The sequence below is a fragment of the Bipolaris maydis genome (assembly GCF_028858645.1).
Source record: "Bipolaris maydis strain C4 unplaced genomic scaffold PSV08scaffold_15, whole genome shotgun sequence".
Lineage (NCBI taxonomy): Eukaryota > Fungi > Ascomycota > Dothideomycetes > Pleosporales > Pleosporaceae > Bipolaris > Bipolaris maydis.
The window spans coordinates 562,782-575,830 of NW_027093871.1; the positions used below are offsets into that span (position 1 = coordinate 562,782).

Genomic DNA, 13,049 nt, shown 5'->3' on the forward strand with positions numbered 1-13,049 from the left:
GCATTTGCCTGCACAACATGCCTCCGACATGTTCGTGCGGCTCTGGTATCGCTGCCCCTGCCGTGCCCCTGCCGTGCCCCTGCCACACGGGCGGGAGAATGATTGCACCATGTGCGTACGGAGGTGCCTTTCAAAAGTATTGTCTGACGCTAATCTCGGCGATTCGGCGCAACTCTTCTTGGCGCAACTCCCACCTTTGAGCTGAGGAGCTGTTTGATCAGCCTACCTGCTACTACGTAGTTATCTTCTTACTATGGCTCCTTATACTGATATATATACCCGTACCTTAGTAATCGCGTTGAAGTCACCTCCTATTGGCAAGAATACGTCACAAGTTGCTGCGCTAACTGGTGTTCACCCTCGTACTGTTGATCGTATCTATAGTAGAGCTATTGCTGCAGGCTTTGAGCCAAACGAACTTCCTATTAAGATTCTTCCACACCACGTTCAGGATGCTCCAAAGACTGGTAGACCTGCTAAGCAGGCAGAGGAGGTGAAGGAGCAGATATTCCAACAAGTACGACACGATAGATATGGACGAGAGAAGAGCTGTGCTGACCTTGCTGGTGGGCTCAGTCTCCAAGGAGTCGAAATCTCTGCCTCTACCGTCTGGAGGGTGTTAAGAGCAGCAGGATACAGGAAGACCAAGCCAACGAGGAAGCCTGGGTTGACACAGGAGATGAGGAGTGCTCGTCTTAAGTGGGCATTAGAGCATAAGGACTGGACGTTGGAGGACTGGAAGAATGTCATCTGGACAGACGAGACGTCAGTGGTGATTAACCACCGACGTGGGGGCTACAGAGTCTGGAGAAAGGCAGACGAGAGAGTAGTCAAGAGCTGCATCCGTGAGAGGTGGAAGGGATACTCTGAGTTCATGTTCTGGGGCTGCTTCTCGTACGACAAGAAAGGTCCATGCCATGTCTATCAGCCAGAGACAAAGGCAGAGAAAGAGGATGCTGCTCGTCGGATTGAGCAGCTGAACGCTGAGCTTGAGCCTCTACAGAGAGAGGAGTGGGAGCTGTTAGAGTCTATGAGGAGGATAGGGCTACGTAATAAGCGTGGCAGAAAGCCTCAATGGAGATGGACAGAGAAGACAGGCAAGCTGGTGCGCACGTCTGGAGGTGGCATAGACTGGTGGAGATATCAGACCTGCGTTCTGATCCCAAAGCTGATTCCTTTCGCCAAAGAATGCCTCCAAGATAGACCTCAGACTGTTGTAATGGAGGATAAGGCACCTAGCCACGCCCACCACTACCAGAGTGTGATCTATCGCCTGCACGACGTTGAGAGACTACTCTGGTGTGGTAACTCGCCAGACTGTAACTGTATTGAGCCATGCTGGTTCTATATGAAAAGAGAGACTACGAAGAAAGGAGCTCCACAGTCAAGGGCTGAGGCAGTCAGAGTCTGGCAGAACTGCTGGAGAGATCTCTCGCAACTTAAGATCCAAGCCTGGATTGAGCGAATCCTTATACACATTCAAAAGATCATTGAGCTACAAGGTGGCAATGAGTACATAGAGGGGAGAGACAAGCCTCGGCTAAGGCGGCCGTACATCGGCTAGATTATTCTTGGCAGACAATACTTTTGAAAGGCACCTCCGTATAAACATACGTATACTACGGAACTAGCATGTATGTTGACGATACGGATCTCTGCCAGAGGCCACTTTCCGCTACAATTTGTCCGGCTAGTGGTTGCTATGCCATGGCCAAGCCTTTGCCACACTTCAAGGGAGCAAAAACAAAGCCCCCTCGCTACACCGTATACGCCGTGTTCGTTAAGGAAGCTGGTGGCGCCACATGCGCTGGACGCCCGAGAGGTCGCTTGGTGAGAAAAAGAAGACGGTAGAGGTGCTTGTCGACTTGGCATTGTCCGTCTTTTCGCTTGGGCAATGGGTATTCATTCGTTCACTCATTCAGTCACCTTTACAGGGCCGTTGTCTTTGGCAGTTCCAAGCCGGAGTCGGGGTGCCAGCGTCACGCAAGCACAAGCACAAGCATTGATGACGGACGAAATGTGGCAGCGATAGCAGGTGGGGTGGGAAGCGATTCATGGAGGGAATATGTCTAGGTTGGTGCAGAGAGGGCTGTTTCCGGGTCGACTTGCGTGGTGGTTCCGGGTACAGTATAGTGCTAGCGTAGGCTGGCAGCGCACAACGGAAGCGGATGTCGCTCGTCCCGGGACACACAGACGCCTTGCATCACTGTGCATCCGCGACACGACCACGCCCCCATCAGCCCTATTACTGCCACGCCCCCACCAGCCTTATTACTACCACGCTCCCGGCCGAATGTTGAGCAGCTTCCAGACGCGATTCGCGGTTCCGTAGCCCCCATGTACATTTGTCCCGGATATCCCAATGCCGTACCCGTTGGACCAAGCCACCACCAGTAGTGGTTCAATGACTCGAGCACACTCCTCCCTACTACGTGTATACTGCCACAACTGGTACGGCACCGTCTGACGCCGTACATAAGCACCTAGGGCCTCTCACCGCACTCCGTACGCTCCGTACGCTGTTCCATATGCTGCTTACACGCTATCTTGCGAGTTGATAACATCTCGCCCCACGACAGTGCAACATGTCACTGCTGCCCCCAGACATTGGTTAGCGCTGACACAGGCCACCGACTTGTATTCTTACATACTACATACATTCGCCAAACACAACATCTTGAGGGCAAGCCCTGTTTGAATAGACACACCCAATACCGCCAATGCCCAAGGCCATCAACACTGATACCCAGTCCATCCGACAATGGCTACGCTATGCTGCTGAGCCTGTTGCAATAATGCGTGCAAAGGGCCGCTGGATTGCACTATAAAATGCGTCTTCTTCGGTGCCAGCAATCCTGCCACTCTTGGTTTTTGCGGTATACAATGGGGTCTAGTTGTAAGGCGTAGGGCATTATCGAGAGGCTTACAACCGCAATGCACGCATCTGTATATCGTGAATTCGCGTATGTACGTGCCTAACCAACTTCTATAAGTAAGCCAAGAAAAAAAAGCAACTCAACCAGAAGCGCCATCGCATAGAAAGGATTTACATCCCATAGTAGTAGGATCCCCCTAGCAGACAGGACAAACCCTGAAAGTACTACTTTACACTGCTCTAGCAGCTAGAATACCCGGAGAACTATGCACGGGATCGCCCCCTCATTACACTGCGGCTGGCACTGGCACTTGCTACACATCAGCGTTCCCGCCTAGCTTGTTTTCACCATGCGTCTGACGTCGAGCAGGAAAACTATGTCACTGCAGCTGTGGACGAAACCAGGCATGCACCTATTGATGGACCAAAATATCCGGACAAAAGAACCGCCCCACCAAAACACCCGCGTACAACACCAACACGATGGAAACCACATACCGCCGAATATGCCGACGATAAACTCTAAACAGGACGATCCTCCGCCTATGAAACACAATCTCCAACCGCCGAGCTTTCTGGCGTCGACCTCTGAAACTCTTGTTCTGCCTATTCTCACCGGAACAAGGCGTGACAAGAACAAGCAAAAAAAATGCGAGACAGATAGCATACGAGACTATCCGCTCCGAAGCGTCACCCAGCTGCTACTGCTTACAATATTCCTGATATCGCCATAGGAAACAACCGCTTGCCAAAACCGCTAGCGTTTGCGAAAGCATCACTAGCGACGCCTTTATCTTTGCATCCATGCAACGTCAATCACCAAATACGCGGAGTATTCTGTATCTACATGGCTGACTCAAAACTCTAATCGCAAAGGCTAGTCTCCCCTCTCCTCATCCTCCCACACAATACTATCGCGCCCATTTAATCCCGCACAAAAGAAGACGCACGCTTCGTAAACACTGTTACACCCACGCCTTCCGCCTAAACAACAATCCTGCATTGTAAATACCATCACGCACCCACTCCACATGCCCAAACAAGACACCCGCATCGCATGCATCACCGATCACACACACTCCTTCCTCTCACAGATTACAACCACACCCACTCACTCCACCCAAACAAGCAAAAAGCCCCCTATCGCAAGTACTAAATCCCTGCAATCATCCTCACAAATGAGGAGGAAAAAGCATCAAACAACCTAAATCCGCGCCAATCATCCAGACATGGAGGTAAGAAAAAAAAAAGGAAATACCATCCCGGCCACATGGAAACAATAGCTCGGGTAATCTTTTACAACTACCATTGGGATTAACCTTACTGATCTTTTTTTGTAATCGCGAACAATAAAACCAGCCAGCCGTAGGGAAAACGTATAAAGAGAGGGGGTTTGGAGGGGGGGGTTGGCCACGAGAGCCAAGGCTTATCTCGGACTCAATCCACCCCCACCTCCCCAAGTGATGAATCGAGATGAACAAAGTGAAGTAAAGTATTTTTGCCTACGCGATGAAAAAAAAAAGTACATTTACAAAAGGAAGCAATGTGAGGGGAAAGAGAGAGAAGAGAGGTTTTTAGTCGGGTTTTGCTTGATAAGTTCTCATCTCTCGCCTACTATATACATATGAGAAAAGCAAAGCGATAAGATAGACACAAATGGGTTTGGGCGCCGATACACTAAAGTTACCCCATAAGAATCCTACATAAATGTGTATCGCTTGACATTTTTCACTCTGTTTGCTATATCGCTTAACATTTTTCACTCTGTTTGCTATATAGCGTATTAGATTAATTATCTTAGAAAAGAATAGCAGGCTACACCCTAACCTGCTAGAATCGGGTATTAAAAAAATTAACTTTATAGTTAAAGTACGTAATAAAAGGATTTAGGTAGACCTTTGTAAGACCTTGTTAAACCCTAAAAAATAGGTTAGTATTACTACTAAAGCCTCTTAACGGGTATATATTAAATAGACAAATCTCTATTAGGTATAATAACTAAAATATAGTTACGATAAAGGTAGCAGCCTAGTAAACTATAGTTACAACGAAGGTAGTAGAATAGCGAACTATAGTTATAATAAGACAATAAACTATAATTATAATAAGAATATATTGCGTAAAGCGCTCCTATACTTATATATTTACTATATCGCATCTTATTAAAGGTATAAATCTATTAGAACTTAATATCTTATTATTAGTATAAGCCTATCTAAACCTCCTATTACTACTATATTAAACTTCCTCTCGCGGCTCTTGTTATTTTTAAGCTATTTAGTACTAATTAAGTCTTCTATATCTATTAAACTTATAATAGCTTTCTATAACTATCTATCTAATAGTATCTATAAAGAGATACGTAGGTAGATAAAGGAGAGATTTGTTACACGGGGTTGGGTGCTAATACTTCTCTGGCTCGATCCGGGTTAGGGCGAGTAGGAATGGGGACTAGCTCCGTGAGAGTTGTCTGGCGATTCGTAGTGGAAAAGAGTTATGGATGTAACCGGGGTTTGACAACACTAATCTATTCGATAGACTAACATGTAACCATCTTGTGAAGTAAAGAATACTAGTAAGAAAGTACAATTTGAATTTGACCACAACGAGAGTAATAATGAAATCCATCCATCCTTATATCCTCATTGCTTCCAGTCCTGCCATCACTGCCATCACGACTTTTCCTTTGCTTGGCCTGATGTCCTGATGGCTGCCATCAGAGGATTGCTGCCATCACATACTAGCGCCTGACGGTCGTCTTGGCGTGATGTCAATCACGTGATCTTCGCCCCGCGATGATCATTACCTTCTGACGTGGACGTCCTTAGGCTTTCAGCCATCTCGTCACTTGTCAAGGAGAGAATCCTTCTTGTTACTTGTAACATTACCTCCCCTCTTAGGGCTATCGTCTCGATACCCTGGAATATCGTTTTCCCGTGCCGCGTGTTGAGACGCTGGCTGCATATAAGGTCAGAGCCCGCCCACTCGTTGTAGCCGTCTCTACCTCGTAGCCTTCCTAACCATGCCCAAGGTTCAATCTTCTCGCCGTGTTCGTGCCCAGGACTCAACTTCCGAGCGTCGCGCTCGTGCTGACCGTGTAAAAGAGCAGGGGAACGAAATGACCTTTCGTTGTAAGCGCTGTGAAGAGAAGAACCTTCGTTGCTTCGTGGACACTGCCACTGGGCGTTGTGCTGGCTGTATTTCTGTTGCTGCTGCGTGCAGTCTTTTCGTGTCTGAGGAGGAGTGGGAGAAGGTTCAAGCCGAAAAGCGCAAAAAGCGATTGGAGATTGCGCGCGCTGAAGAGCGTCAGGCTCTAGCCGCCGCTGAGGCTTCCCGCGCGGCTGCAGAAACTTCTCGTCTTCGACGTGAACTTCTGGAGACTGAGGCGCGAGAGCAAGAGTTTGCTGATCGGGATCTTGCCATTTTGAACCTTCAGGATCGGGCGAAAGAGCAGGCCGAGGGGAACTCTGCCCCCGGTACGGGCCTTCCTGTTGTCGAACCACCGCTATCCGAACCATCGGCTGATCTGGGCTGGTTACAGGCTGACTCCTTCGATCCTTCTTTTGATTATTCCTTCCTTTTCCCTGAGGGGTTGCCCCTCGCTTCTCCGGGTGCTTCCGGTGGTATTCACGTACCAGTGACTTGCAGTTCGTCAGGTTTCCTTCAGGTTCCCAAGTGTTATGGCTTTCGGGCCATCCTTGCCACTTGACCAAGTACTTCCACTGACTACCGATTTTCCGCAGGTCCTTAATTTCTTCGACCTCGTACTCGTCGTCTTCGAGCTCTATGTCCGTTGCTAGCTCGGCATCTGGAGGTGCTGGTTCCAGGAGTTTCTTGTGAAAGACAGGGTGGATTCGCATGCCTTGTGGGAGTTTCAACTTGTAGTTTACTTTTCCTATTGCCTCTAGGACTTCGAATGGTCCTATTCGGAGGTTGTCCAGTTTTCTGCATGGTCGTTTAGTTTTCAGGTTTTGTCGTGACAAGAAAACTCTGTCCCCCTTCTTAAAGGTTGGTCCCTCAATCCTTAGTTTATTCGCTGCTTTGGATGTCGTGAGGTTTCGCTGAGCTATATTCCTGCTCAATTCTTCGTGCAAATCTCGCATAAGCTTCGCTTTGTCGTCTGCTCCTACCGCGATACTTTCAATGTCCCTCGGATCTCGATGAGCAACCGGCTCATATCCGTAGTTCGCGTAGTGCGGCGAATGCTTCGTCGTTGCGGATTTCGTGCTGTTGTAGGCCAGTTGCGCTGTCGGTAGCAACTCTACCCAGTTGTCTTGCAATTTGTTGGCGTACATCCGTAAGTACTGTTCTAATGTCTGGTTCGTTCTTTCCGTCTGGCCATCGGTTTCCGGGTGAAAGCTCGTCGAAAGCTTTTTCTTAACACCTAACTTCGCCAAGAACGTGCTCCAGTATTTAGACGTAAACAGTTTATCACGATCGGTGATGAACTCTTCAGGTATCCCATGCTCTGACACCATTGCCTTAGAAACTTCGTACGCGCACTCGTCTGCCGTAATTGTTTCTTCCGTAGGCACGAATTTTGCTCCTTTAGTCAATCGACATACGATGACTAGGACTGTGTCGCATAATCGTCCGGATCCTGGTTCTCGCGATTTCGGGAGCTTCACTATGAAGTCCATCGTTACACTTGTCCATGGTCTAGATGGTGGCTGTAAGGGTTGTAACAGGCCGTAGGGCTTATGTCTCTTGGGCTTGTTCTGGTGACATGCCAAACAGTTGCCTAGTATTTCCTGCACCTTCGTACGCATACGTGGTATCGCAAACACCTTAGACAGTCGTCTAACCATTTCGTCGACTCCTGCATGTCCGTATTCTTTGGACTCGTGCAGTTCCTTGATGAGACTCGATCTCATATGTTCGGGTACGTAAGCCTTGCTCGAATCTCGGGGCTCCCGCTTGTCAGGCAGTAGTCCTGCAAGCTCGTCTTCCCCTTCTCGTGGGACCCATTCGGTGACTTTCCGTTGCCATTGCTGTTGTAGCGTTTCTACCTGCTCGGCCACCTTGGCTGTCTTAGCCAGTTCCGGCTGGTTGTACTTTAGACTGCCGTCGGGCGTCGTCTTAAGTAAAGCGTCATGTGGTTCTTTATGACCTTCTTCGCGCAAATCAGACCTTCTACTTAAAGCGTCTGCTGCTCCGTTGAGCGTTCCTGCGCGGTGCGTAATCTTGAAGTCAAACTGGGCAAGCGTCTCGGCCCATCGGACTTGTCGTCGGTTGAGTTTCTTCGTTGTCATGAAACTCGTCAGGTTCTGGTGATCGGTAAAAACCTCGATCGTGTCGGGGAGTCCTAGCAGGTACACCTCCCATTGTTCAAAGGCATCGACTACTCCAAGTAGTTCCTTATCGTGAACATCGTAGTTGAGTTCTGCTCCTGAGAACTTCCGTGAATGGTAGAACACCGGTCTCCATTTCTTATCTGGGCACTGCTGTGACAATACAGCTCCGAGTGCATAGTCAGACGCATCGGTCTCGACTCTGGTGGGTCGTTGAGGGCTGTACATCTCTAGTACTGGCGCCTCCAGGAATATCTGCTTGATTCGATCAAAAGCCTCCTGATGTTCCTGATCCCATTTGAAACCTATTTCCCTTTTCGTAATCTCCGTAAGGGGTGCCGTGATCTTCGAGTAATCTTTTATGAACTTTCGATAATAGTTCGCAAATCCTAAAAAGGATTGAACATCCTTGACTGTGTTGGGTTTTGGCCATTCCTGTACAGTCTGTATCTTCTTTGGGTTCATTTTCACTCCTTCGGTTGAGATGATGAATCCGAGGAATTCCGTTTCCTGAGTGTGAAACTCACATTTTCCTAGTTGAAGGTATAGCTTGTATTCCTTAAGCTTCCGTAACACCTTCTTAACATGCTCGACATGTTCTTCGCGTGTGCCGCTGGAGTACACTAGTACATCGTCCAGATACGCGGTAACAAAGATTCCGAGGTATTCGTGGAGTGCGTTGTTGATGACTGATTGAAAGGTTGCCGGCGCATTCGTCAACCCGAATGGCATAACCGTATATTCGAACAGTCCGTACTTCGTCTTGAACGCTGTCATCCACTCGTGACCTTCTTTGATTCTGATTCGGTAAAATCCTTCCCGAACGTCGAACTTCGTGAACCACTTCGCTCCCTGGAGTCGGTCCATGAGCTCTGTAATGAGTGGTAAGGGATATCGGTTCTTCCGAGTAACGCTGTTCAACCTCCTGAAGTCGACACATAGTCGCCACTTCCCGTTAGGCTTCTTTACGAACAATATGGGTGAGGCCATCGGGCCTGATCCCGGTCGGATAAATCCCTTTTTCAAGTTCTTCTGGAGGTAATCCCGCAGCTCAGCATCGTGCTCGGGCGCTATAGGGTACATTCCTCCTGGGCTCAACTTCGCTCCTTCCTCCAGGATGATCTCGTGATCCCAGTCCTGGTGTTCTGCTAAGTCTGTTGCTTCATTTTCCTCGAACAGTTCCTTGAACTCTTGTGTTCGGTATTCTGCTGGAATCGCCAACAGTGGTTCGTCCTTCGTGGGCGCAACCTGTGGTACCGGTCCTTCCTTCGTGGTCGCGACCTGCCGTATCCAAATGACTCCTACTCTCTGAGGGTCCTTCGCATAGATTCTCGCGATCTTATGCGGCGAGATCTGGCCTATCCTCCCGTCCTGGGGTGAGCTCTGGATAATCGGGCGCATCTCTTTACGTCTGGCTCCAGCAACCTTGTGCACAGGTTCTCGGCTGAGCAACGTCTTCTTTTGCCAATCGATGGCAGGGTTGTGTTCTAACAACCAGTCGTAGCCAATTATCATCTCTGTTTCTCCGAGATCCATAATGCTAATCTTCGTTCGGCTTTCTTGACCTGCCAGGCGTAACGATACAGCCTCGGTCTCAAGTCGAATCCAGCCGTTCCCGTATGTCGTGGGACTATCATCGGCTAATACCACTCGCATCGGCACCTTCTTGGTCCGATAGGGTATGTTTTTCTTCTCCACCACTCGGGGTGAGATAACGGTTCGTGCGGCCCCACTGTCTATGAGCGCCGTCACCTCGTGTCCGTCTATAAGTACCGTAGCCTGCAGCCGCAGATCTTGCGCTCCCAGTTCGCGTACTTCCTTGAGGGTCGTTTTAGGACTGCCTTTACCAGCGTGACCCTGTCCCTGGTGGCATCCTAGTTTTTTGACTGCCTACTTTTCCTCTGCGTAGGAAAGTAGCCTTCGCCTGCCTTGGCGGAATAGTGTATCGTACACTGATCGTCGTAACAGAAGCTCCAATGGGTATTCTGGTGCGGTATGTCTTCCTTCGCAGCCTTCCTCTTTGGATTCGGCTTCTTCGTTCTGTGAATCGGGCATCCGTCTGCCTCACAGATGTTTGCTGATAGGGTGCTATGGAGGTAATCGTTCACTCCGCGAGCATCCTCAAACTGTTGTCGGTGGAAGGCGCACCCCTTCCTGCAATGCGTCCATAAGAGTCGTTCGTGGCTCTTTTCCTTTTCGGACTTTCCTTGTTCCTGCCTAGGTACCCTAGTCGTCGTGACTCTTGGTCTTGCAGCTCTGTGCATCCTGCAGTTTTTTGCATTGCATTCTTCGGCGGATATCGTGCTATGGTAGTAGTCGTCTACCTTTCGAGCATTCCGTCGTTGTTCCTTATGGAACTGGCAATTGGTCGTACAGTTGGTCCAGCATAGCTCCTCATGAGCTTCTTTCTTTTCTGGCTGGTGCATGTGACAATGCAGTACTCGACACTCGTTATGCCATAAACTCGTGTGGCAGCAATCGTCCTCGTTGTCCCTGGTCGCTTCTCGCTTCCTCAAGTGGTAATCGCACTGTCTTGGGCAGTCGACCCAACATAGGCGCTCGTGTTGCTCCATTCGTTCCTTGAACGTCCGAGGTGTCTCCTCGTCATCAGGTTCCTTGAACCTGGGTTGTTCTTGGGCAGCCTTGCAGGCAATTTCCTCTGCTCTAGGCCCCGTGATTGTGACTCGTCCTTCGATGTCGCAATCGTTGGCTTGGTGCCTGGTATTTCCACAAATCCAGCACTGTTGGTTTCTTAGGCGGCGTAGTACTTCGGCCCCTTCAACCTGCCAATCCGTAGGTAGTGGGTCGTCCCACTTGAAGTCTTGGAGTCCTATTGCCTCTTGTACTAGCTCAAAGGCCTCGTCGGTGGCTTGTCTTGCTTCGTCGTACAGGTCTAGGTCGCTGAGAGTTTCGTCTGGCTCCTCAGTTGGGTAAGGTGTTGCTATCCGTAGCATCCCAATCTTGATTGCTCCTTGCTTGACTTCGTTCTTCGGGCAGTCCCTGCGGAAGTGTCCTACTTCGCCGCAGCGGAGGCATGCCTTACTGTCGTAACGCTTCTTGCGTTCTTCCGCGGAAAGGCCGTCGTTAAACTTTCCTCGGGTTTTGTACTTATCCTTAGACTTGTCTTGTACCTTGCCGGTCATGTACGTGTCTCCGTCGTGATCCTTGTTACTCCGTTGTCGTCGGGTGTTGGCGAAGGGTGGCCCTGGTCTGTATCCTTTCTGGGCCTCTTTTCGTTCCCATAATCGCGTGTCGATTCTTGTTGCCAACTCGATCAACGAGTACAAATCCTTCGGCTTTTCGTAGTGTACAAGTTCGTCTTTGATGTTTTCCTTCAGACCTGCTTCGTATACCGTCCGGAGTGCCGAATCATCCCAATTGATTCGTGCTTGTAGCTGCTTGAACTCCGCCGTATAAGCTGATACTGCTTTGGTCTGCTTCAGGCGAGATATCGCTTTCTCCGCCTGGCTTTCCGCGTCTACCTCCCCGAAGATGCGTCCCATTTCCTCTTTGAAGTTGGCCCAACTGCTGAACAAGGTGCGCGTCTCGTCCTTTGTTCCTTTGTTGTCGATGTCCTTTAGAAAGTCCTCCACGTAGGGTTGCATCCAGCTTGCTGCTTTTCCCTTCAGGTGTGTATTGGCCATAAGGATCTTTTCTTCGTCGTTTGGCACCTCGTTGTAGCCACAATACAACTCGATAGTAGTGAGGAACGTCCGTAACCCTTCCCGGTTACCATCGTATTTGTCTGGGGTTGCCATCTTGGGTTTCTTGATAGGCTTTTCGTTCGGTGTGGCCATCAGCTGACTCGTGAGTTGGTTGATCATGTTCTGCAACTCGGCGATCTGTCTAGCCTGATTCTGGCCTTCGCGTCTAAGATTAACGAGTTCGTACTCGGGGCTCCCTGCCGCCGGCTCGTTGATACCTCCTTGGGTATGACCAGTCATGTTGACGTTCTCGTCAGGCACCGGGCCTGGAATGTTGACATACTCGTTAGAGTTCTGTGACATGGTCTGAATCTTAATCGGACGCTGTTGGTTAATCCTCCACTGAATCCGTGGGTGGTCAAAGTGTTACACGGGGTTGGGTGCTAATACTTCTCTGGCTCGATCCGGGTTAGGGCGAGTAGGAATGGGGACTAGCTCCGTGAGAGTTGTCTGGCGATTCGTAGTGGAAAAGAGTTATGGATGTAACCGGGGTTTGACAACACTAATCTATTCGATAGACTAACATGTAACCATCTTGTGAAGTAAAGAATACTAGTAAGAAAGTACAATTTGAATTTGACCACAACGAGAGTAATAATGAAATCCATCCATCCTTATATCCTCATTGCTTCCAGTCCTGCCATCACTGCCATCACGACTTTTCCTTTGCTTGGCCTGATGTCCTGATGGCTGCCATCAGAGGATTGCTGCCATCACATACTAGCGCCTGACGGTCGTCTTGGCGTGATGTCAATCACGTGATCTTCGCCCCGCGATGATCATTACCTTCTGACGTGGACGTCCTTAGGCTTTCAGCCATCTCGTCACTTGTCAAGGAGAGAATCCTTCTTGTTACTTGTAACAAGATTCTATAGATTAGAAGCTAGCGTAGACTCTACTAGTATAGTTAAGCTATAAGAGATCTAGCGGATTAGCGAGTACGTACTTATAAGTAACTTAGACGCGTATAAAATCTACTTAGTAGGTTTAAGTATTATAGATATTAACCTAAAAGGGGTAAATATAAATACTATAGAGTAGCTATATAAGAACGCTATCTATATTAAAGATACTTTAAAAGCCAAACATCTAACTAATTAGTAGAAGGAGTTTTTAGAGAGGTTTTAGTTAAGTAAAAGTAAGGCGTAGATAGGTATAGTACTTTAGATTTATAGTAAA

The 13,049-nt window shown here is 48.9% G+C and overlaps 1 protein-coding gene across 1 annotated transcript; it reads left to right on the plus strand.

Annotated features, from left to right (window-relative positions):
• Positions 1–209: 209 nt before the first annotated feature.
• On the plus strand, positions 210–502 carry PSV08DRAFT_332305 (HTH-23 domain-containing protein; the record flags this gene model as incomplete). Its single annotated transcript, XM_066092743.1, has 1 exon — positions 210–502. A coding segment is annotated over exon 1 (211 nt), but the record flags the coding sequence as incomplete, so codon positions are not given.
• Positions 503–13,049: the final 12,547 nt, after the last annotated feature.